The 25,801-nt window shown below is 34.2% G+C and overlaps 1 protein-coding gene across 1 annotated transcript in view; it reads right to left on the bottom strand.

Annotated features, from left to right (window-relative positions):
• Dcc (DCC netrin 1 receptor) overlaps nucleotides 1–25,801 on the bottom strand; it is a 1,088,579-nt gene that overhangs the window by 416,995 nt on the left and 645,783 nt on the right. Inside the window, exons 6-7 of the mRNA XM_035440067.1 lie at nucleotides 2,977–3,131; nucleotides 356–476 (exon numbers count right to left, since the gene is read on the bottom strand). Coding sequence (XP_035295958.1) covers nucleotides 356–476; nucleotides 2,977–3,131 — 276 coding nt within the window. The remainder of the gene's footprint in view (nucleotides 1–355; nucleotides 477–2,976; nucleotides 3,132–25,801) is intronic.

Raw genomic sequence — 25,801 nt, 5'->3', positions numbered from 1 at the left:
TGTATGTATGTATGTATGTATGTATATGCCAAAAGTATTTTATATTTATACAGAATATTGGGAACAAAAGTTGGCCAAAAATAGACAGACAATAACAATCTGTTGGTGGCTCTTTTGAAAATAGAAGCCCTATTGCTCATAGAGTTTAGATTTCATTATATATATATGACAGGTAGAGGAACAAGACAGGACAAATAAAAAATTTCTTAGAAGGGATATGTCATAAATATACACATGTTTACCTTGGTTATATAAATAATTTCATCCTGTCGTTGAGCCAAAGGGAAATTGTGTGAATGTTACAACCAAACCACACATAGTTACAGCTCTAAGTCCTGTATTTCCCATGTCTTACCAGGCTTGGGGACAATCAGCTGGGCACTACTTTGGGCATTACCAGCTTCATTTTCAGCCATGCACTGATAAAAGCCCTCATCTGACTTCACCACCCCAAGGATCCGTAAGTTGCTTCCTCCCTAAAAACAAAAAAAAGGAAAAGCAGATGAAATATTTTATAAAAGGCAGAATAACCTCAAGGTAACAACAACAACAACAACAACAAAACACAGAGCACAGAAGGCAAAAGAAAGATCATGAGGATATCTAGCCAATGGGCCCTATGCCATCTGGGAAGTATTTCTCTTTCCTCACAGTCTTTCTTAATTCAGGGACATAATTCTGCCTAGTTCTACAAGGGATGTATACTCATATAACCAGACATCTTTCTAGACATTTAAATATTTAATTAAAAATGTATGCATCAGGAATGCCAGAAATCAATGTTTGGTATAAAAAAAAAACCATTCACTTTATGAAGGGAGCTATATTGAGGTGATTTATAGGTAAATAAACAAGAGTGAATGATGAAAACCATTCCTTCATGCAAACTCTAAATAGTGAGGTATATAGGTTAAATCATTTCTGGAAGTGTTTGACCAAAGAAATGTTTGAAGATCCTTTAAAATAGTAATTTCTTTGGCATAATTTTGAGGTGATTCAAGTTGAGCCTATGGTAGATTTTTATACCCACATTGTTTCTGTTCACAGAAGAAATTTTTGCCTTCAGGAATTCATTGTGGAAACACAGTAAAGTTAACTCCTTTGTATATAAATTGAACCACAATCTTTCAGGGATGGATGATAAAATGATCTAGAGATAGTTATTAATTATACAAACTCAGTTTATCTTCAATATTAGTATAAGAATTAGTTCAGTAAGTGAGACATGTTAAATCACTTCCCCTAAAGTCATTAAGAGATAAATATTACCTCACAGGGAATTCTTAATTGTTTTTAGTGTCTTGTAGTCAATTTTCAACTGATGTAAAAATTCTTAGATAAAGCCGGCTAACTTCTAATTAACAATTTGCTCCTAAGTTCCTATCTATGCTCAGCACCACATGTGTAATGCACAATGGCTCTCAGAGTTCTGCAACTATTCAGAAAATATTTTTAAGCATATTTTGACGTGAATAGGGCATATAGCATATATTTTCTTCCACCTAAAGAAAAGAAGCATTTAAATAGCTAGGCTGTAATGAGTCATGCTGTGAGAAAGATTATTCAAACTGTAGAAAAAAATAAATGTTGCATTTTATCATGTGTCCTTAAGGGCACTCAACAATTTCCTTTTCACACAAGCAGCATATATTTTAGGCACATGGACCACTTTTCAAGCTGCCCAATGGCAGGTCATTTTTAATTCAGTGGTAAAGGAAAAAGCATTGCATTTAAAATAATGGATTGGTGTGGTATTCAAAAGTTAAATGGTGCCCTCTCTTACTCTTACCCAACCAATTAAACAAATGAAAATAAAAGTAAAAATGGAAAATGGTGACAAAAGTAATAAAGATATGGTTTATGGATTTTTTTGAAATATAGTGTGACAAATGCCTGCAACTAAGAGATTATGGAAGTTACAGAAAGCTGTCTGATTGTGTAAGAGTCATTTACCAACAAGAGCACATAATGCCACAGAGGGAGACTGCTGGCCTCACTGGATGACCATACCCTGGTTCCATCTGCCTGGGAGACTTGGCTTTGTGATGGCTTTTCTTTAACAGGGTCACATTTGTCTCAAACACAAAAAGCTCCTAAGGCCATCTTCTTTAGTCACATAATTCTTTTATACTTGAAAAGTGTTTTTTATAGTTATTATATATTCATATGCCTGAAATCACAACCTTTGAAGCTAGACTGTACCTAACAGAGAGTTTTCATAGCACTTTATAAAATGAGCAAAGAAACTGCTAGTAAGGCAGAAATCCACAAATACAGCACCTATACCCCATGGTCTCCTACAGGGTTGCTGAATATGAAATAGAGTTTATGTGGGCTGTAAGAACTATGGTTCCTAGTCTCTTCTATTTCCAACATGAAAAATATAGTTACAAAGCAGTGTAGACTATGGGTAACCCTGGCTAGTGCCAAGGCCAAATTCACTACTACTATCATTACTTCTCAATAGGGTTATCAAGCTCCATATGGAAAAAGAAGGGGAGACAGCATACATAACTGCAGTAAGGCAAGCAGATTAATAAGAAGGACATCTTACTGAGAAGTATTATAGTTAATAGAAGCTGGAAAATACATACTCCTAGACCTGCATTCTAGGACTGAGAATTTCAGTTCCAGCCACGAAATGACAATGAAAATATTCGAGTCTCAAGCCCTTCACTTGCCTTCTCTTCTACTCTGTATTTCCTACTTCTCTCTCCTTTCCCCTTCCTTTCCTTCCTTATTCCCTTCCTTTTTCCTTCCCTTTTCCATCTTTCCTTCCTTCTTTTCTTTATTAAAAAGAAACACTCTGGATTAACTGCCTTGAATTCTGAGGCTACAAATAATTTGCTGTCTTAAAATAATTCCTATGAGATATCAGAAATTAGCACACCTTATTTTTCAGAAAAGATAAGTTAGTGGAAAAAATAGCAAATAAGTACTAGGGTTGCAAAACCAATATGAAAAGGAGATAATTACCACTATCTGAAAATAATCACTAGGAATGACCACATCTCCATTCTTCATCCAATTCACAGTGGGCACAGGTTTCCCAGAAACTGCACATTCAAACTCAATATCCATGCTTTCATAGGCATAGAGGTTGGAAGGGTGATTTAAAAACCATGGTGGAACTGCAAAGACAGAAAACAGCAAGTGAGTGTGGACATGGGCGTATGTGCTATGGTCTCACTGAATTAAAAACACTGCCATGTAATTTGTGTCACTCCTCAATTCTTAGCTAACGAAACAGGAATTAGTAGACGATTTGTATGCCCATCCCAGTGCAGTTAACAGTGTTTTACCAGATGAAAGAAAAACAACCAGCTTTAGGGAAAATATAGGAAATAAACATTTTGAATTCTCAAATATTTGTATCCATTTGATGTGGAAGGTAGAAAATGCTAAGGCAACTATGAGGGAATGAACAGTAAGTTTACAAGTCCAAGACAATTTAGATCATGAGATCAGAACCTGTAATAGCAAATTTTATCAAGGTGTATTTATTTATAGACTCTCTAGTAAAAATAACCTAGTTATGTTCTTAAAACATTTATCAACTATCCACCATTCTATATCACTACACTATTATTATTTTTGGAGTATTGTATGTCGACTATTAATTTCATTTAACTGCTTAATTACTACATTGATAGTTGTTCTGTAGTGGAAATTGGCTTTTGAAAGAAACCTACAACAGAACACATCTTAGTTAAAAGACACTTTCTAGATCAGTATCTCAAAACCAGGAGACAATGAGGAGAGCTAAGGTGAAATATGACTTGAATATTCACATAGCCTGAGAAGGAACATAAAATTCAGTGAAGTATCAGCCACAGTCTTGGCTTACATAGAAAACCACAATTAGCAACTATTTTCCAAGTTGTCTGTGTTTTTATCATTGTTTTACTATGTTCAGTGATCAATGAGTGATCATTTTTATACATTTAAGTAACAACAAATTTTCCTTTTTCTGGTTAGGATTAGCAAGCTTTCCCTTGTTGCCAGAGTAATTACTCATGCTGTCTTTTTGTTGACCAAACACTAGGACAATGGGGAGAGACAGTCTAAACACCATGGTTTTCATCTCGGTTTCTTCCATCTTTCTTTCTCAGCATGTCTTAGCTAGTCTTGATTTGTAGCTAAATATTTGAACCTCCAGGACTAAGCTCATTTTAATTTCTTTAATCATTCACTGGGGCAATTGATTTAGATGACTGGACCCAGATTAATGAATATTCATGGTCTAAGTCATGAAAAGAAATGTCTCAGAGCTGTTCTAAACACTGTATACAGGGCTAAATTATGTATTTAATATTGATAATATTATTAGCATAATGATGATTTTTTTTTCTGATTCCTTTGCCAGGTTCACTGACAATGTACCAAAAGACATCTGAAATATTTATTGAGTGCCTCTGAGGAAATATATATGACCTGAATCTTTACAACTCTGTCCTCAGTTTTACACAGATTTGCATCTGGTGATTATTTACTAAGCAACAGCCAGTATTTACTGGGAAAAGACTAAGTAGAATTTATTAGTCCACTCTCTTTATACTTAGCATTTGCACCATAGTTCTCTGGAGCATAATGTATTATCCTTATTTTTTAAAACAAAAATATTACACTACAAGGTATTTACATAACTTTCTTCCAAATTACACTCCTTGTAAACTAAGAGCCTGGCAGTCTGCTGCCTTGACCATGTTCTCAATTACATTGCTTTAACCACCTCTTTTGTCACCTAAAATTATGCTGGAAAAGTAACTCAGAAATGTTTCCACCATCTCAGAAATGATGTATATAAGCACTGAGAGCTACTTTAGAAATAATAGCATTTGTCTACACACTCCAACCTTTTCAGTCTGTCTGTCCTAAGACAAGGGAGACTCCCTAAGTCAAACTTCTATCTCTCATCAGGTTTGGGAAATATATGAGGGCTTTGGAAGTTTGCAAAATGGATCACATTCAATAGTAAATTTTCAAGGTAACCGTTTTGAAACAAATGTTTCAATGATATGAGTGTCTATATACATACATGTGCAACTAGACAGGAAGGAGATGAGGAAAGAAGAATTAGAGTGTAACAGAATAAAAACAACCTAAAAGTTTAGAAGTAGGAACAAGAAGGGTCACTGGTATACAAAAGGAATAAAGGAAGACAGCAAATTTAAATAGTTCCAGAATAAAGTAAATGTTTAATAACCCCAGTGATCGGGCCAAAATGGACTGTTTCAACCCTCCTCTGTATATTTACTCTAAGTCCCTCTGATTTTATCATCGTTTTTAACTTAGAGAGTGGAATTGAAAATAATGACAGATAAAGTTTGGAAACAGCATACGCTCCAAAGGAAAAGATTTGCAGAGCCAATCAGAGTGTGTAAGTCATATCAAATATATTACTCCTTTGTTTATAATCTATAGAAATACCTATATAAATGTATACATTTTCCTCTAACATCAAAACCAATCATAACACCAGAATACCAGAAGCATCAATTACACTCTTAACTGCCATTGTTGCAAAAGTCAGTGTTTTATCAGTATAAAAAAAATGAACGTTCAGATCTTTTGGATTTTATCCCAGCATCCCATTATTACTAGTTACTGTGAACACAATACATAAACAATGTCTTCTTTCTACCTAATATTGTTGCTCTATGAGGAGACGAACAATATATGATCTTCAACCTTTACTTCAGAGTCCTTCATACATACTAGGAAATGATTTCAGATCTTTGCACACAATTTTATTTATCCAGACAAATAATCTGAGTTAGTGCCTTCCCCAGTGTCAGCCTTTTCTGAAATCAGGGTGGCTTCTCTCTAAGTCCTGACTGAACTTTCCATTTCTCTTTTCAATTGTGAGGGCTATAGCTAAATTGGAAGTGTGATTCCATTAGGCTCAAGTCTGTGATGAAAATAATAGGAGGATTGTCCCAAGATCCTAGTTCTATATGCACAACAACATCAAAATCATCCCATTGTTAACATAGAGGGTGGAAACTTAAAACACAATTGAAGATGCTGGCAAATTGCCAACAATTAAGTTTACACACACACACACACAAACACACACACACACATATATGTATAATATATACAGGTATTTCTACATATACATATGTATTCTTTTATATTTGTATATAGAATACACGATCACATGGAATGCCAATATTTATAATGACATGTGTTTTTATAAATATATTTTAGTACATATAAAATCGATAAACATTTTCATAATTTGAATTTCACTTGGACTATGAAGTAAATGAAAACACACTAAGATAAAACAGAAATGTGTTGTATAACCAAAAATAGAAAAAAGAATATGTTACTTTTATTACTAATACAAATGTAAAAAGAGACCTATTATCTTCTTTCAATAAATATCATGTAGTCAGTCTTTTTGGTATTTGAAAGTAGGAAAAATGTAGATATTTTAAATGTATGGGGAAAATTTCATGGGTGAAAGCTATGTTTCGGTATTTTACACTGAATGCTGAAGGGTTAGGTGAATTATATTAGAAAAAAATTTCCAAACTTCCCATTATTATACTTATCCTATGAGGAAATCTATCAGTTCACTTAACTAGGTTGATGGGTTTAGTCACATTAATGAATTCCCTTTGCTATTAATAACAAATGGTAGATCAGCTGTATTTCCTCACCAGCCATCAACTATTCAATTCACACTTAGAGTTTAAGATGAGCCTGTGCTAAGGCAAGGGATAGCCTGCATTTTTCCTTTTCTCATTGAGAAGGTGCTATGGATATTGAGGATACAAAAAGTGTTCTTTAGTTACTGTTTGTTCTCCTTTTCTTTGTTTAAATGTTAACAAAACTATAACAAAAGCAATTGGTGAATGGGGTTTATTTTACCTTTTAGGCTCAACCATTATTAAGAGAAGCCAAAGTAGTAACCTGAAAGCAGGGATATGGAGGCCAGAAATGAAGCAGAGATCATAGAAAAACTATACTAATGTGTTTGAATCACTTGGCTTACGCAGCTTCCTTTCTTATTCAGTCCGGGCCCTCCCAGGAACACTAATGCTCACAGTGGACTATGTCCTCAAACATTAATCCGCAATCAACATTTTCCCCCCCAGGTATGACCAGAGTCCACTTTTATGGAGTTCCCTTTTTTTGCAGTACATATGTTTGTATTGAGTTGACAATATTATCCAGCACAGCAATAAAGGGTTTATTGGAATCTTTACTATAATTCCATCTCCCAAAAACAAAAGTAGGAAATAGAACCAAGCGGCCCAGTTGAATATTCTAAAAGTGGTCATATGCTGCTTCATTTGAACTCACTATCCTGCACACAGCAGTTACTTACACATGTCTGATATCTGAAACATCCTGACTCAAAGTGGAGTTTGAAGTACCCGAGGAAGGTTGGTAATTAAGTCTCAAAGTAACCCTTAATATACAAGAGTGAACAGTGTTTACATAGAGTCACTTACATGGTTAAATTTTAATACATGCATAGTAAATCTAAAAATATACAGCAAATAGTAATGGAGGATGGGAAGCATAAGATATAATAAATGAATAAAGAACGCTCTGCAGAACAAAAAGAAATTCTTCAAATTGCTTCACACAATGGAGTCACTTAATATGTAAAGAGATTAAATGAAAATAGGGGTTAGAAACTAGATGACAACAGGCTGAAATGAAATGGGAGAGAGCCAAAAGACAAAATCGAGCAACATCATTAGAAAGTCAATGTATAAATCACAAATGCACAAAACCCACAACAGATGCAACAGAAAATCAAATTACCAAGGGACAGTAGATATGAGATATTCACAGCAAATGTCATTGAAAAAGGCAAAGCAAAAGAAGTAGTGAAGGCCACACATGTACTGAGGCAGACTAAGAGGATGTATCCATAATATAACTGGAACTAATGATATCATGAGTACAAAGATAGGGCAGAGGAAACAGCAATGGAAATGTCCCTCAGAAATAACTGTGGATTTCCAAATTGAAAGACTGTTCTATGTTTCTGGGAAATTGAATACATAATGAGACAAGGCATGATATGAGATAGGTCTAATTTAAACCATTGAACCTGAAGGGTAAAGAATTACTTGAATATCCAGGAAATAAAACCATACAATGGGTAAGGAAAAGACAGAACTCCCTTATGGTAATCCTTACTGTCCATAGCAATGTAACAATGATACCCAAATGTACACACATGGACATTTGTTTACAAAGCCACATTCTCAATTTTAAAATGATGACAGAATACAGCATCTTTTACATTGTTCAACAACAATGCAACTAAGAGTACCTATCATCCAACTGGAGAATTCTGCACAGTGCAGATTTACTGTGAGATTTACAACATGCTTAAATACTGGAGATTTACAACATGCTTAAATAGAGAAACCATATCAATCAAGGGTAGAAATAAGGAGTACGGAAGAGAATTACACCACTTTAAGCCTAAACAAAGGGAAACTTTACCAAGGTGAACACTTTACCAAAAGTCTGCCTTCGGGGGAAATAATTGTGAATAGAAAACTGATCTGTTTCTGGTGACTTCTTCTTTCTCAGCATGGAGTTCTACCAAGCTTTTGAATCTTGAATTCCAAAAGACTACTGTCCAGAGCACATTGGTGTAAATGTCTTTCTAGCCATTCATTAAAATGTTTGCCAAATTACATGGAAGGATGTATAAAACCTAAGATTTGGGGAATTAAATTCATATGGATTTTTTCAAAAACAGAGTGGTTTTATGAAATAAACCACTTTGTCTTTGTGCACATGTTTGTATTGATGGTATTTTGTGTGCATGTCTGTGTATATGAGTGTGTGTGTGTGTGTGTGTGTGTGTGTGTGTGTGTGTGTGTGGTGCATGTTCACCATCATGTGACTGTGAGAGGACAAAGCCAGGTGTCTGTCCCACATGCCCCCTTGTTTGGGACAACTTTGCTTTTAACTTCACATAACCCATGCCTCTAAAATTTTGCATATCCAAGCTTCTGAAAATGCTTGTGTTCCTACCTCCCATTCCCATAGGTGCTGGGATTATAGATACTGGAGTTAGGCATCTGGCTTTCTGCAATGAAGCAAGGACTTTTTTCATGAAACTATCTCCCCAGGCCCTCTCTGCCTTTGTCATTGGTAAGTTTTGGCTTCTAGAAATCACAAATATCAAGATCAAAATACATAATATTTGACTGTTTTAAACTGGGAATTTCAAAAGCAATAAAAAAAAACAAGTATACTGTGAAATACTATTAAAATCTTACCAAATTGAAAATCCATTTGTAAACATTAGTGGCTTCTTTCATAGGAAATTAAATTGCATTTTAATTATTTAGCACAATATTCCTAAATCAAAGAGTAATAATAATTAACGTGTGTGTGTGTGTGTGTGTGCGTGTGTGTGTGTGTGTGTGTGTGTGTCACAGGAGTAACCTGAATTAAAACTTAACAATTCTACCACAAGAATAAAACCAGTTTGTACAAAAAAAAATATGGGCTGCTAAGAATTCTACTATTTGACTCTGCCATCAGACTTCCTTTTTTACTGTAGGACCTGACATATAGACAAGGAAGTATTTGCAGGTGGTGTGTGTGTGTGTGTGTGTGTGTGTGTGTGTGTGTGTGTGTTCGGTGGTTTATGTTCATTAAGCAATAAACAATCTTTATGTCTTAGAATTTGACAGGCATCTCCTACATAGCAAATCCTAAACAATACACCACACTTCTTCGTGTGTAAGGGAAACACTTCAATGTTACCTCCATGAAATACCAGGACCCAAACACCACTTTATGATCATTCTTTGCATTCCATTTCATCATGAAATTCTCTAATACTGAAAACATCACTGGACATTGATGAAAGAAAAATTTTTGGAAACATTTTATATATTTCCTCATATTTTATAGAATCTTTCTTCACCTTCTCATCCCAATTTGTTACATAATTGCATCTGTCAAGTGGATAATCAGTTAAATGCACACTGGTGAGAATGCTTATAACACCATTGATTCTGATTAGAAACATATGTCTTTGCTTCTCAGAAACTTCTAAAATTCTTCATGTGTGTTTATACTTGCTGCTCATATTTGCTTCATATGTATTCTTGTATTTACATTTAATTCATGTTTTTATGCCAAACATAAGCAGGGATATAAATCATCACTAGATTATACTTGGTGAATAACCAGACACCACACACACACACATACACATCAATATTCTATAAGCAAATATATGCCTTTGAATGCTCTTATATGTTTATATGCCTTTAAGAAAAATATAACCAAAAATGCCAACATCCTTTCTTATGTATATATTTTAAGGCCTATTCAAATGTCTGCATTGTGTACAGAAAAATAACTCCACCAAGCTACATGTCAGGTTAAAATTATATTAGAAAGAGCTATTTTTTGCTCCTTTGATTTTGCTTTTAAAATAAACCTGAAAACCAAATGGAGCAGAAATGTAAGCTGTAAGCCTTAAAGAGAGAACCATGAATAATTATTTATTACCTTATATTCTAAAGCACCAGCTCTTGAAAAAATGCTGACTTGATTGACTAAGTGGGGTATGTAAAGTGTCTCAGAGATATAGTACTTTCCTTGCATTTTATGGATGAAGGAGTTAATAGTAAATGACTTCCATGGCATCACACAGCTCATAAATACCAGTGGCAACATTAAAAACTAAGCTGTCTAAATTCCAATCAATGACCTTTCTCTTTTATCTAACCACATATAAAGTACTTTAGTGTTCTCCACAATCACTTTGGTTTTAAGAACAAAGAAGTTGTTCATTTTTGTTTTTGTACATCTAAGAAATATACTATTGTGTCTGCTCTGTGTAGTAAGCAAATATGAAAGTGAATAGCATTTTCTCCAAAAAATTCTCCAGTTTTATATTTTATGGTGTATCTCTGTACCAAATATATTGCATCACAGAAGTAACTGTCCACTATGTTTCTTATCCCCAAAGTCAACAATTCTAGAATATATATATATATATATATATATATATATATATTTAATATGCAAGAGGGATAGTACTCAGATTTTCATTAAGCATGTGCATTGCTTAGTATATTAAGAGAAACCATTGCATGAAAAAAGCATCTCTGTTTTGCATACACCTTGACATTCAGAGATAGAAACTGACTTGAAGAAGGCATTAAGCGACATGAGTAAAGAATTAGTAAACAGGGTGGGGAGAATAGTAGAGGTGAAGAATTCTCTTTTATTTTATACATAGTATTAATTACTTGAATGTGGCAGTAGAAAATTAAAATAATAAATAATAAAAAGAATAAAATACAAATAAACACATACATATAAAATAATGCAATGAAAACATGTACTCTGGAGATCACCTATTCAAAATACAAATTGTATCTCTTGTGATACAACATAGACTTTTATTTAAAAAGTCACAATAAAACCATGCAAATTAGGTGAATCACTTCCACATCCTCTATTGGCGAATAAAATCCTCATAGTTTTAGGCTTCTGACCCAAAGGGGTTGATTTGGTTATAAATGACTGCTTCTCTTATTTGAGTAAGCACAGTTTGAAGATGGCACTGCCAGGTGGATGTACTCTCAGTTGATTTGTTTCTGATCCTCTCTGAAACCTTTTCCATGCTTCTCTCAACCCCTGTAACTTCAAATCTTTCTCTCTGACTGGATGGCCTTCCCACTTCATCCTGATCCATTTTAGGAATTATATGTTTGTAACTGACTTCAGGATCGTTCCTGATTTCCTGTTGATTCCTCTGGAAAGAATTAGTAATTCTGCACTTCCTAAGCCAGACCAGCATTTGCTACAGTGGATTATTGTCAACTGTTTGTTGTTTCCTTCTTCTCCCATTAGTTTTGGAGAAAGGCAATACCTCTTTCAATATCCTAAGAAAAAACTCAGCCAAATTCTATAATGTTATAAAAGATTAATGTATAATTACTACAATAAGTGTAGAACAATGTATTTAAAACTTTAACTGATATTAAAGTTCATTATTGTAGATTTCAAAATGCAGTCTCCCTGTGCCAATGTATTGTTTTTTAATCCAGCAGGTTTGTAGTCTACCCCAGAATAGAATTAAAACAATTTTAGTAATGTACATTGTTTGCAAAATATTAATTTCAATACAGCAATTTTTATTAAAGTATATTGTAGATTTTGATGAAATTTATCCTTCATTAGACTTTCTTAAACACTGTCTCTCCCTCCCATGCCTTTCCCTCCCACTTCTGAAATAGTTTCTTATGTCATATGTTAATATGTATGTGATTCCACATATCTATGTATCTATATATAAACATGCATATGCATAGACATTTTAATTAATGTAGGACATTTAATTTAATATGAAAATCATCAATTGCATCCATTTTACTGCAAGGGACATGTTCCATTCTTTGTAACTAAATGGAATTTTATCGTATTTACATATGTATTTATTTTTCTGTTGATGAAACATAGATTGATTAAATAATATTGTGAACAATACTACACTAAATATGAATGGGCATATGTTTCTGTAGTATGGTGACTTAGATTCCTGCGGGCAGATACACAGGAGAACATAATAGGGCATATAGTACATCTATTTCAAATTTTGTGAGAAACCATGATATTTATATCAATAGTAGCTGTACCAGCTTAAAATTCTTCCAATAATCTATAAGTATTCCTTTACCTAGCATCTGGTGGTATATTTTTATTACTAAGCAGTTTCATGCGGTCAGAGGAAATGCTAATGTAGTATAGTCTCTATTTGCATTTCCTTGACAGGGAAGAATATTGAGCATTTTTATGTGTCCATATGCTTTCTGAAATTCATTAAAAATTATGTGTTCATTTTGAATGATCATTTATTAACTGTACTATCTGCAGGATTGTAATTAATATTCTCCTTTCTTTATATATCCTAAATATTGTTCTCCTTTCAGATACATTCCTGGACAATAGTCTGTTCTTTTTAGTAGCTTCTTTTCCAGGCAGAACCTTATTAATTTCATACAGTCATGTATGTCAATGCTTGTTGAGAATCCTTTTCTGAAAATGCTTGCCTATGTCTATAATTTGTTTTCTTTGAGCAATTTGAGAGTTTCAGATTTTATATTAAGGTCTTTAACCTATTTCTAGTAGTTCTTTTTCTTTTTTAAAGAGAGAAAGTGGTATAGATCTAGTCTCATTTTTCTATAATGGATACTAAGTATTTGGTATATCAGTTGTTGAAGGGAAATTGCTATTGTTTTGTATTAGAAAAATTTTTAATGATGAATATAGAGTCTCAAATAATTTTTTGTATATTGCTTCTAGAAATATAACTGATGAAAATGATTATAATAGGGATAAATACTAACAAACATAACATCATTTACAACAATCATTTGTAATAATAAAATTGTAGATGATCCAATAAAGACAAATACCCAAAATTTTAGGTTTTTAAAAATTCTAATAACTACTATTTAGAGTAGATTCAATTTTTTCCCAAAGTACCACACACATGAAAACTATGGAAAATTATGCAGATATCTACAATGGATAAAATGTGTTAAATAGATAATAATGAATGCTATTTGAGTTAATTAAAATGAATGTGAATACATAAATTATTTCCTATTATTGCATAATACTCAGGAGGATTGCCTATTATCCCATTAAACAAATGTATAGTAGTATATGGTGCAGCCAAGCAATTTTTATTTAGGTTAGTCCTATTTTTTTCCCTACATTACTATAATAGTCCTCTAGCAAAAAAGGATTTGGGTAATGTGCTTATGATATTTGGGAGACAATTTTTAATTTTGGTCTTTCATTCTAACTACATAGTATAGTTTGTGTAAACATTACCATATATTTCATATAGTATTGACATAATATATTTTGATCATATAATAGTTCAGATAGTGAAATTCAGACTCTTCAGACCATATCTAAAACCTTTACCTTTAACATTAGCTCTTATCACTGTTGTAAGTATGGTAAAGTCAATGGAAAACAATATCACTTCTATGCAGGGAGCTTACATTCTCTTTAGGGAAATAAGACACAAGAATGTTCATGGGGTCTCCTTTAGTAGATCAGTACTTATCACTAGCATAGGTGTGGACTTGGGAGCCCATTCCACATAGAGGCATACTCCCTGAGTCAAGACACTTGGGGGTAGCCCTAGGCCCTATCCCAAAGGATAGATCAGACCCTGATGACCCCCTGTGGAAGGTCTCACCCTCCCTGGGGAGCAGAAAGGGTTCATGATAGGTAGAGAGTTTTAGTTAGGGGGAGTGATAGGGGAGGAGGGGAGGGAGGGGGAACTGGGATTGACATGTAAAACAATCTTGTTTCTAATTCAAATTTAAAAAGGAATGTTCATGGGGAGGGATATGAAGATTAAAGTCCATGAAAAATGAGAGAATGCTTGGAAAATTGAGAAAGGGTTGGGCCTTCTGAGAAATTATTTAAGTAGAAAGACCACATGAGGCAAAGGAAAGAAAAAACCTTGAGGCTATATATGTCCAAGAATGGGTAAAGGTGACATCACAGCTCAAGCAAAGGGAAGAAGAAACATGAACTCAGAGAGACCATTTGAAGAAACTGTGTGTCTACTCTCTGGGTGACAAGACAATGAAAAACATTTGGGCATGATATAGCATAGAGGTTTAACTTGATGGGATTTCTATTCTCAGCATTAGGGACAGAAAGCACAGGAACAACAGTGATGACCTCAAGGAGAGCAGGGAGAAGCTTTGATCAGACAAGGGATAATGGGCATTTGAGCACAGCAGAGGTCTTAGATCCTTGTCATATTTTGAAGCTGTAGTCTGTGAGAATTAGTTAAACTAGAATTGTACTGTCATGTGTGGGAGACATGTGAACAGTTTTGTCCTTCAGCTTGTTTGTTTGGCCTAAGCACTTGAAATGATACCTTTGTGAGAATGGAAAGAGAAATTTTCTGTAGATGTATTATGACTGGGATGTTTTGGTGGGAAATGAAAACTTTGAACAAACTGTGTAAGTGTATGGAGCCTATTAGATATCTAAAAACAGTGTCATGGGAGTTAGCCTGGTGGGCAAAGTAATTGTTAGGGAAATGTGTGGAACAGACCAAAGACACCCCTGACACACACACACAAATCCATCCAAGCATGACAGTGCACATCCATAACCTTATGACTAGGAGGCAGTGGGAGGTAGGCAAACGCCAGGGTCTAGCTGGTAAATCAGTCTAGTCAAATTGAGAGACTGTGATCAAAAAAATAGGGAAGTAGAAATAAATGAAGACACCAAGTGTCAACATCTTACCTCCATATGCCCATTTACAGACAAGTACTCCCACACAAACATGTACATACACATACATACACTGCACACAGACAGACAGACACACAGACACATACACACATGAACACACAGACACAATATGCAAAAGCAGGATTATGAGTGAAGCTTTTGGGAGAGTTTTGGTATATAAATAATATCAAATATATGAATACATAGGGCACATTTAAATAAGATACAGAAAAATAACAATTCAAATTTTAAAAGAACTGAAGCAAGAATTAAAAAGTAGAAAACAATCATACACCATTAATCAAGGAAAACAAAATGAAGAGGTTTAACTTGCAAATAACACTTGAAAAACGTTGGCTTTAGAATTATATTTTTAAGATATAAAATACTACAGAACGTTTATTTGGACATAAGTTGAAATCAATCAAGTTGAGAAGAATAGATTACCCAAGGAGAAGTAACAAGGCAATGATGTTCCAATGAACAGATGGCCCTGACAGTCATATAAATGTCATGTCGCTTATGAGGGACACAAGCGCATGTATGGAAGGAGCACTGAGGATACATTTAGCTTAGCATCTCAGGTCTGTCTCCTCCAAAGTCATCTGTTTTCTCAGTGTAAAGGGAAGCATTGCCATCATCAGAGAGTGAGGAAAATGTAAAGGAAGGACAAAAAGACCATACTGTGCAATAGTGTGGTTCATCGATCCTAATTCATTGATCAGAGTATGGAGACACACTCAAATGCCATATTTCACTCTAAAGGAAACAAACAGCAGGGCCTTGTGCTGTTCTTAACTTATGCTCCAACTTGAGGGTTTCAAGCAATGCTGAATGAGTAGCAAGTGGAGTTACCTTGGGTTACACCTTGCCAACCTAGTTCCTTCATCACACTCTACTTGAAGCCTGTGCCTCCCACGGGTTTCTATTTCTGTAATTCGTTATGTTTCTCCTTGACTTAAGCCAAACAGGGAGTCTCTAGACCTAACTTCCCCAAGGAATGTGCTCCTTTTAACTCTAGTATGTAAGATATCTTAAACGAGTGAGTTCTCAGCTCCTTCAGCTCTCATGTGAACACTCAGGGATGTCATTATATTTTTAAGATTTCATGTGGGTTGCAGTGAAAAGTCAGACTCAGAGCCACAGGGTGTTTTCTTAAAGACTCACCATTTCCTTCTCAACTGCTAGTCTGACTTGAACTGTGTTTTTTTTTTTTTTTTTTCATTTTATTATTAACTCACTTTCCTTGCAGTCATTTTCACTGCTCAAAATTTGGCACAGGAAAGAATCCCAGTCTGTTACCCAAAGACTGCACCCTGAAGCTCTCACACCACTGCATGAAAAGAAGATCTTCCTCTTTACCGGTTGTCTTGCATGAATTTTTCTGACCCAGTGTTTCATAGAAATGCAAACATATTAAATGTCAATTGACATTTCCATCAGCATAACATCTGATCATGGGGAGTGACTCTTCAGATTCCAAAGATACCCCCAAAGATTTCTAAACTTTTAATTTTTTTTTACTATAAGACAGTGTGTCTATAAATTAGGCTTCTATTCAAAATGCATGCCATGAATATAAAATATCCCCCAAACACAAATATGCCATATATCATGAGAAATAGTGTTGATTAATAAACTCCTGTATCATCTCCAAAGAACTGACAACTGGGAAATCAAATGGGAAATATATACTTAATTGGAGTAACTATTTGCCAGAAAATTATCTTTTTTCTAACTGAAAGGGCTCTTAATAAGTGTTTTCTTTTTATCCTCCTAAATTTCAATTCATATGTAGAAACCAGAAGCAAAATTCATTATCTCTATCTCTCTGATCCAGTCTCTTTTTCTTCTTCCTTCCCTCCCTTCTTACCTCTTCACACTCTCTCATCATTCACCAGACACCCCCCTTTGCAGACTCTAAATCCTTGCAGCATAACTCAAAGATGAAAATGCATCTTACATCACTTCTCTGTGATGACATTTTCTTTTGAACCTAAATAACAGGGAAGCAGCTAGCTGACCTCCAGAGCATAATACAAATATTACAAACTGACACTTGTCTGCTGGTTGGCTTGTGTGGTTATTGCATTCTTATGTCTCAAGTGTGTTAAACCAAGAACATGAAATTACCTATGTGTTTGGAGAAGGCTTATCATAAAATAAAAATTAACTAAAAATACCCATATGTACACTAAGAGAAGCACATCCACAACACCTTGATTTCAATTCCAATAGATGAAAATATACTTGTCCTGGTGCATATGTCAAAAAAAAGTTAAAAATGATTTTTAGAAAAATAAGTTGAACCTTTTTAACCGATTTCAGATTTCAAATAATTTACCAATAACTTTAATGGAATATCTTCAGCATCAAGCTTTGGTAAGACCTGATTTTATATGCATATTTTGGATAGTCTATCATGAAAACCTTTTACAACTTATTATTCTGTTATTGTTCACTTTTCTCAGCTCAAGCTTTTTGTTATTAAATTGTAAAAGTTACTACATATTTAGAGTCTGTTGATATAGCTTATTTTCAAGAATGAGTTTTCAAGGTCATTTTTTAGTTCAATCTATCTTTCACTTTTATAATGGGATAGAATTAGATTCTGATCTCTCTTACTCCAGATATTTTCTAAATTATATTTCAAAGTGAACACATGTAGGTTTTAGTGAGAAAGTAGACAAGGATTAATATTGAATGTAAAATCCAACAAGATAATAATGTGTCTATCCTAGAAACGAATTTATCAAAATGCTAGATAATCAAATATCAGAACATGATTTCAAACGATATCCATGGTTTAATTTATAACCTATGTAGCTGGTTTCCTCCATGAATGTTACTGTTCCAAAAGAAGATAAAATTCATTAGTACACCGTTCACTTTATTATATTTTTAATAATGCATTTCAGGAATGGTGCTTTTGGCAGTCCCTAAAAGACATGATGGGACATACCTAATAGCATTCTCTATAGTATAGTATCAACACAACATGGAGCCTAAAATTTCCAACAAGAATGTTTCCTTTGAGTGAGAATATGATATATAATGGCATAATAATTCATAGCTATGTTTCTATTTTTAAATAATTATAGATGTCATATTCTAAGCTCAAGAATTGCATTATATCAAGGACAGTGTCAGTCCTGACTATCAGACAAAATAAAGGGAAATTAAATCAAGATAGCTTTCTTTTTGTACCAAATAAGAACTATTTATGTACCTACAGTTTCTAACTCCTTAGTAAGTGTCTAATATGTGGGAAAAAACCTCTTTGTACTAAATACATTTGTATGATATGAAGATACAATGAGATATTAACGGAGATCTATAATTCCCGTTTTTAAGGCTTTCTTATTTTTCAGGGTACTCCAAATTTTGTTAACTTTGCTTCATTTGAAGAGGATTGACTGTCTAATATGTGACTGTGACAGACAGCCTACAGTTTACAAAAACAAACTCCTTTCTACTATGTTGTTTATGATTTAAAATTGAGTTACTTATTGGACTAGCTATTCTAAGGTGGTTGGGAAAGCAAAGAAAGTCCTTACAAGGTGACTTTGCGGAAGAAGGGATGAGCTTAAGATTCACCAATATCAGAGATGGTGGTTGTTATGCCCTGGGAAAGGCAGAGTATGTTCTGTGAATATGCACATAACTAAGTGGCTGGATTTCAGATACTGATTCCAGGCTCATCAGGTGTCTCAAACTCAGTATAAAACATTTCACACCAGAACAAAAGAAATACACCCTGACTCTGAAACTAGAGCAAAAGAAATACACTTTGCTGTGGACCCAGAGACAATTAACGGAACACTTCCTGGCCCTGAAACTAGAGCCAAAGGCAAAAAAAAAAAAAAAAAAAAAAAAAAAAAAAAAAAAAAAAAGGGCCTGTGAGAGAAACACACCTTGGCAATCTGGCCCTCACGAACTGAGGATGAAACTAATCCCCGACCAGGAAAACCACCCAATCTCTGAGCATAAAATCTGGCCAATCTGTGTTTGCCCAAACTCAAGAGGTTTGAAATGTGACCAATCCCCTCCCTGAAATCTTCTCCCTGGAAAAATTTCTATCTCTAATAAGCCCTATATAAGCCCTGTGCCTCTTCAGTAGCAGCTGCCCTTCTCCACCCAGGCAGAGGCAGTCACTCTCCTGGATTTCTCCATCCCAAGTAAATCTCTTAAAGGATGTAGGTGAAGACCTTCTTTCACTGGAGTAGAGTAGCATTTCTGATGGGAAACTCTTTACAGAGTGGAGCGAGAAGTAGTGGACATCTCAACTGGGTAACTAACTTCCTTAAGGGAGCCCAGTAGAAGAAACAACTTTTCACTGGAGCCCAAAGCAGATTGCTACATTTCTGCAGGGGATTCCCTGTTAGCAGAGTAAAGCAGAGAAGTAACAACTTGGGCCAGAGCTGAGAAGAAACAGACTTCTGTGCTGGGAAACACTCCTTGGGGAGTGGAACAGAGCTCAGTTGCAGCACTCTCTCTCAGAGAGGAGCAGGATTGCCACATCCTGTGGGGAGACCATGACCCTCCCAACCCAAAGTCAGATAAGGCATGACTTCCCAACAAGTCAGGATACCTGTCTCTCCAGAGCTGTAACACTTGCAAGTCCAGTTCTATTTGTTTGTTATAAGTACATATGAAGTATTGGGTATACCCCAACGCAATATAACCATGCCACCATTCATAATTTTTTCTTGACAACTCAGAGCCCTTCCAATATACACTCTCTTCTCAGAAAGCCACTCTGTCATATACTCTCTCACATAATATTTACTAGCAATTATCCTCTTTTAGTTCTGCATACTCATTAATAAAATGTTATATATTTTTCACCAATTTTATGGGTTCTATTCCTGCATTGGTATTTGAACTCTATGAAATAATGATTTTAAAATGTTTTAGATGGGAGGTTTGGTGGGGAACATTGGAGGTTGGGAGGTTTAGGGAATGGGGGATGGATGTGTAAATATGGGTAGTAATTAAAGAATAAAAAAAACATTTCACAACCCACTTTTAAACACAGATAATAGTTAACACTTAACAAAGACGTAGATGTGCAAGAAAGTTGATGGAACTACAATAAGCATTATGCTCAGAAAAACAAATAATATATGCCCTCCCTCATAAAAATCTTGGCCAATAACTGTTAAATATGAATATCTATGGAGTAGTAAATGCAGGTAAGACCCAAAGCTATAATGACAATCTTTGTGACAGAAAGATAATAAAATAGACCTATTGAAACACATTACTTTCACAAAATACAACAATAATAAAACCCCATAAAAATAAAGTGTTTATTGAAGACAAATGGCCTCTCTCCTTACATTTTGTTCCACCACACCCCTCAGTAATTCAAGGTAATTATTAGGATACAGGAAGGATAGACTGAATAACTTCTCTACTGAACTGCAGTTTCAAGTTCAACTTACTGAAAATACAGACATGTAGTATTTTTGGTACTTCTAAGTTTTATAGATACAACAATGAGGAGGAAGCCAAAGTACAGAAAGTGCCTTTACATTATTGATAATCTATTAGTGGAAGTTGATATAAGAAGTACATAATTGCAATGGAGTATACAAGAGCAGCCATCTCCAATGTACAGGGATTCATAGAGGAAGTATGAATGACTTTCAGTAATTATTTAAATTGTACATATATCTAGAAAAGGGTTTCAAAGAATGACTTTTAGATAATAAGAATACAGTTATTGTATTCCCATGTGTTTCTGTCAGAAGATTCATCACCTAAGCAACAGCCCATTGTCTTAAGTGCCAGTACAAGCTTGCTTTGAGTTATTTCTGTGCCATGTAGAATCATTATCATCCCCATATATCCATCTGTGTTTCCTTTCTCAATCAAGTACTAGTATTTTTTTCCAATATTTACAACCAGCTGAAAGCCTGTCTTTAAGAATGTGATGGCATTTAGAATCACCATGGGAACAAACATCTGGGCACATCTATGAGGCAATTTCTAGATGAGTCAACTAATGTATGAAGATGCCACACTAAATATGGGCACAAATATCAATGAGCTAAAAATGTAAAAGCAAGGTGATAATCAGCATGTGCTGCTCCCTGCTTCCCAATTGCCCTGCCTCCCATATTCCTGCCAGCATGCCTTCCCCAACTGCAAGCCATCATAAACCTTTCCTTCTTTCCTTAAGTTGCTTTTGGAGGGCATTTTGTCACAGCAACAAGAAAAATCCCTAATGCAGACTGTTAACTACTTGGTTAGGGGGTAATTCTAAAAAGCAATGCATCAAGCATCTTTTCTAACATCGAGACTTTTGTTTTTGTTGGGAACTTTCAATTACAATGAGTAATTGACTGAGTCATTAATAAAAATGACTAAGAGGTTTTGAAAGACTTAACCTAATTTGAGGTTATCAAATAAAGATTGTAAATTTCAGAGACTAAATAATATGATTGATAATACCATATGTTTCTTGTAAAGGTCTTTGAATATTATTCATAAACAATTTTATATATCTGGGATATCATTTATGTGGTTAATTTTTACCTATAAGAGATAAGCATCAATATGCAAGGCTATTGTTTTCTGGTATAGGGTCATCATTATTGGCTCGAGAAATATGTAGTTGGTACATTTAATGCAAGATTCATCTTAATAAAATCAGTGTAAATTCTAAAATTGAAAAAGCATAACACAAAACAAAAACATTGTGCTACTGTTAATAGTACCCGAGCCACATTCTGATCTGGTAATAGCACTTCCAATTACCCTCATAGCATTGTTTGTCTGAGCTGAACTCACTGGTGTATGCAACATGAGCAATGTGTTTTCTATGAAGCTATTAACTTGGACACACAGTCTATTTTAGACTGGCTATCTGGGGCTTCTTAAAATTATCTATATGCTCTGCCATTAGTATGAAAATGCCCTTTACTGTTCCTTAATATTTCTTTATCAGTGTTGCTGTGTAATCACTTTCCAAGCTTTCCTATTACTTTTCCTGATGCTAAAGAACCTTCCTCTCCTCTCTAAACGTGCCTTACTGCTCTGAATTGGTATTTGCCTACTTGAAAATATTGCTATACTCTGGTGGGCTTCTCACTGATAACAATTTGAGTTATGAGTCAAAGCTATATACAAGCATTGCTGATATCAGTATGCCATACAAATCAAACACTCTCAGGAAAGAAAAAACATAAAATCAGTAAGAAAAGAGACAAAAGAGAATATTAAAACTATTCAATGATTAGTGACTGAAAAGTAATGTCTACAAAACCAATGCCTGAATGTTCCTGCACAATAGCATGTGATTCTTTCTAATGGAACTGAAAACTTACTCATCTCTGACTCATTAGCATGTAGATTGGCAGGTACTACTTGACCTGGTTAGCACAGGTCTTCATCTTCTGGATGTTGTTCCTTCTACCTCCTAGCCTCAACCTCCTAGCTTCAAGCCATCCACATTTTTCACATGATAAAGAGCAACAATATTTTCAGTGTCACTGGGAAATACTTAAATTAATGGACTTTAGATTGCATCACATTTGTGTTAGAATGCTTCTGTGGAATTTATCAGGGCACATATTTATGTCTGTGTATGTGAGTATGTGAGGAAAAATAAATAAGAAAATATTGTGACTGTAAAGAATAATTGATCATACATCATGCATCGTGCCCAATTGTCATACCATATGATAAGTGAATCATACACTACAAGTATTTACTAATTTAGACTGCATTCCAAATCTTTTTTTCTTAATGATAATATTATGTCTGATCCTAAAATACAGACAGCTGAATAATAATCCTACCATCCAAGAGAAATTACACGCAACAAGCAATATGAAACATCTATACAAGTTCATGGGATTATAGCTGAAGCACAAAAGAACAATACCCCAAAATGTTAGCTTATTTCTCTCCTGTTATCATTTGGTCTTTTCTGAATTAATGTAGCTCATGAGAGAAATATTTATCACTTCCAAAACATGATGTTTCAGCTAAAAGGAAAGAAAAGGCCTTTGAAATGCAAAAGGCTGGAGACTCAAAAGAGTCTGGAAAATTAAACAAAGCCAAATATTGAGTTGAGTTCTTCCCCTGGGCTGACCCCTTGGCAAATATTCTCCATTATGTTTGGGAGAGCAAAGAGCTAGAGGGTAACTGAGTTATCTTAGATCTTTGTGTTTCTGTGCTGATGATCCTGCTCAGGAATGAACAGTCATAGAAGCTAAAATGGTCATTAGAGTATCAAGAAGAATAATGCTTATACAGACCATGGCTAGTAACTAGTTGTGCTAGGATAAAATATTAAAAAGACAACTATATCCCAGTTTGTTATTCTTGATCATAAAATGTATACATAATATAGATCCATAGAATCATTTATCCTTATGAATTCTTATAACGTATAAACATTTAAGTCTATGAAGGTTCCTAAATATAGTTTTATCATATCTGAGGTATCCTCACTATCTTTAAATTTGAATACATATAATTACAATATGAATACCTTTTTGAATATAGTCTTTAGTTCAAAGAGGGAATTTTAATTCCCAGCTAAGTTAGATTTAATAGTTTATGATTTCTTTTTATTATTAAAATGTGCACTGCTTTTGCTTTCTTTTGCTGGATTCCTTAAAGTTATATTAAATGCCACATGTTCTGTAAACATGGAATATGAAAACTAACTTTCTGTTTCTTCAGGTTTTGATTTTTTATCCACAGTCTTCATCAACAAGACAACTCTACTGTCTTAGAATGTTTAGTTGCATCACTATTGCATCATTATATATGCTCTGGCTCAAGCTAATACTTTGTGTTTGTTTGTTTGTTTTGTAAGATTTTGTTTAATACAAATCTGGAAACTTGTCTTTTTATAAGCCATAGTGTAAGACATATTTATTTATTTGAAGTCTGCAATAACATCATATACAATGTCTATGTAAAGAAACTGTATCTATGACAAAAATATAGGGTATCCTGTACTGGTAGTCATAACCTTATACAGAATCATCATAAGAATAAGCAAGCGAGACAGTCAGATAGCATTTTTTCTTCCATGTTGATTAATTTTCTCCTTCCCATTTACTTCCTTAAAGATTATATTTTGTAACAAATGATCTGTTTTGTACTCCTGTCATTTAACCATTTTACCTTATTAAATGCTGGCTTCTGTAATTCTGAACTATATAACTTATACTACATTTGTCCTGTTTATCTTTGTCATATAAAGATGTACTCTTTGCTCTGCAGATCTGTGTCAAAGAATTCCTTCCATTCTGGAAATTGTAAAAAAAAAAAAAAAAAAAAAAAGTGAGGCAAGATTAGGAGCACTGATGACAATTCAGAGTCCTGTACACTGTGTTTGCATCACTCATTGGTGGAGTGGATGACATTTGTGATATTCTGTCAGCTTGGCACCCTCATTTGTGAATATACAATATTAGTGGATATCTCTCACATAGACTGGGTGTAGCAGAGGACAGATAATCAACACTTTATCACAGTGGTTTCCATATAATAGGCTTGCCATGTTATGATCAGTTTTTCTGTCATTATCAGTGATTATTTTATTATTTATACTGCGCTGGGAGCTGACATATATATTTAAGAATGTATTTGTATATACATATATGCATGCACTAAATTAGCACGAAAAAAAATAGGCCATGAATCTGAATGAAAGTGAGGAACAGCATATGGAAAGGTTTGGAGGAAAGGGAAGGGAGAAATATTTTAATAAAATCATAATCTCAAATAGATTAAGAGATCTTATATTACTGTCTTCATTACAAACCTGAGGGTCTTAGATAAATAAGAATAAGTAACACCTGAAAACATAAAATGGAAAGAGATAATCAGGATAACCAATGTAACTAATTAAATAGAAATGAAAACAATGACAAATAATCAGAACAACCAAGTTGGTTCTTTGAAAAGATAGTTTTGACAAAACTTTAGTAACATCAACCAAAAGAATAGAAGACTCAATAAAATTTGAGAAGAAAAAAATTGTTAAGAGACCCTGAGGATATTCAGAGAATAATAAAGAAATACTTTAAAATTATACATTTCACTAAGATGGATACCATAAATAAAAAGGATATATATATATATATTAAATCACAATGAAATGAATAATTTAAATGGGTCCACACTATCAAAAAAGAAGTAATAACAAATATATCAAATAAGAAAGGCTCAGGGCCTCATGGATATAATGTTAGATTCTATCAGTCCTTCAAGGAAGAATCAATACCAATACTTTAAGTTATCATGTAAAGTGGAAGAAGGAAGAACACCTCCAAATTTTTATCAACAAAGGCAGTATTACCTTGATACAAAACTAGAGATTCAGAAAAAAAAAGGAAAGAAAATTGTAGGCTCATCTCTTTGATGAACATAGACTAAAAGATTCTCAATAGAACATTGCACTAAGGAAGACATTGCTTCATTCTATGAAATGAAAAATTGACAGTTTCTTTTTTTCTCTGAAACTTGGAATTAA

The sequence above is a fragment of the Cricetulus griseus genome, chromosome 2 (genome assembly GCF_003668045.3).
Source record: "Cricetulus griseus strain 17A/GY chromosome 2, alternate assembly CriGri-PICRH-1.0, whole genome shotgun sequence".
Classification (NCBI taxonomy): Eukaryota; Metazoa; Chordata; class Mammalia; order Rodentia; family Cricetidae; genus Cricetulus; species Cricetulus griseus.
The sequence above is the reverse complement of the archived record's forward strand: the minus strand, read 5'-3'. Positions and strand labels throughout refer to the sequence as shown.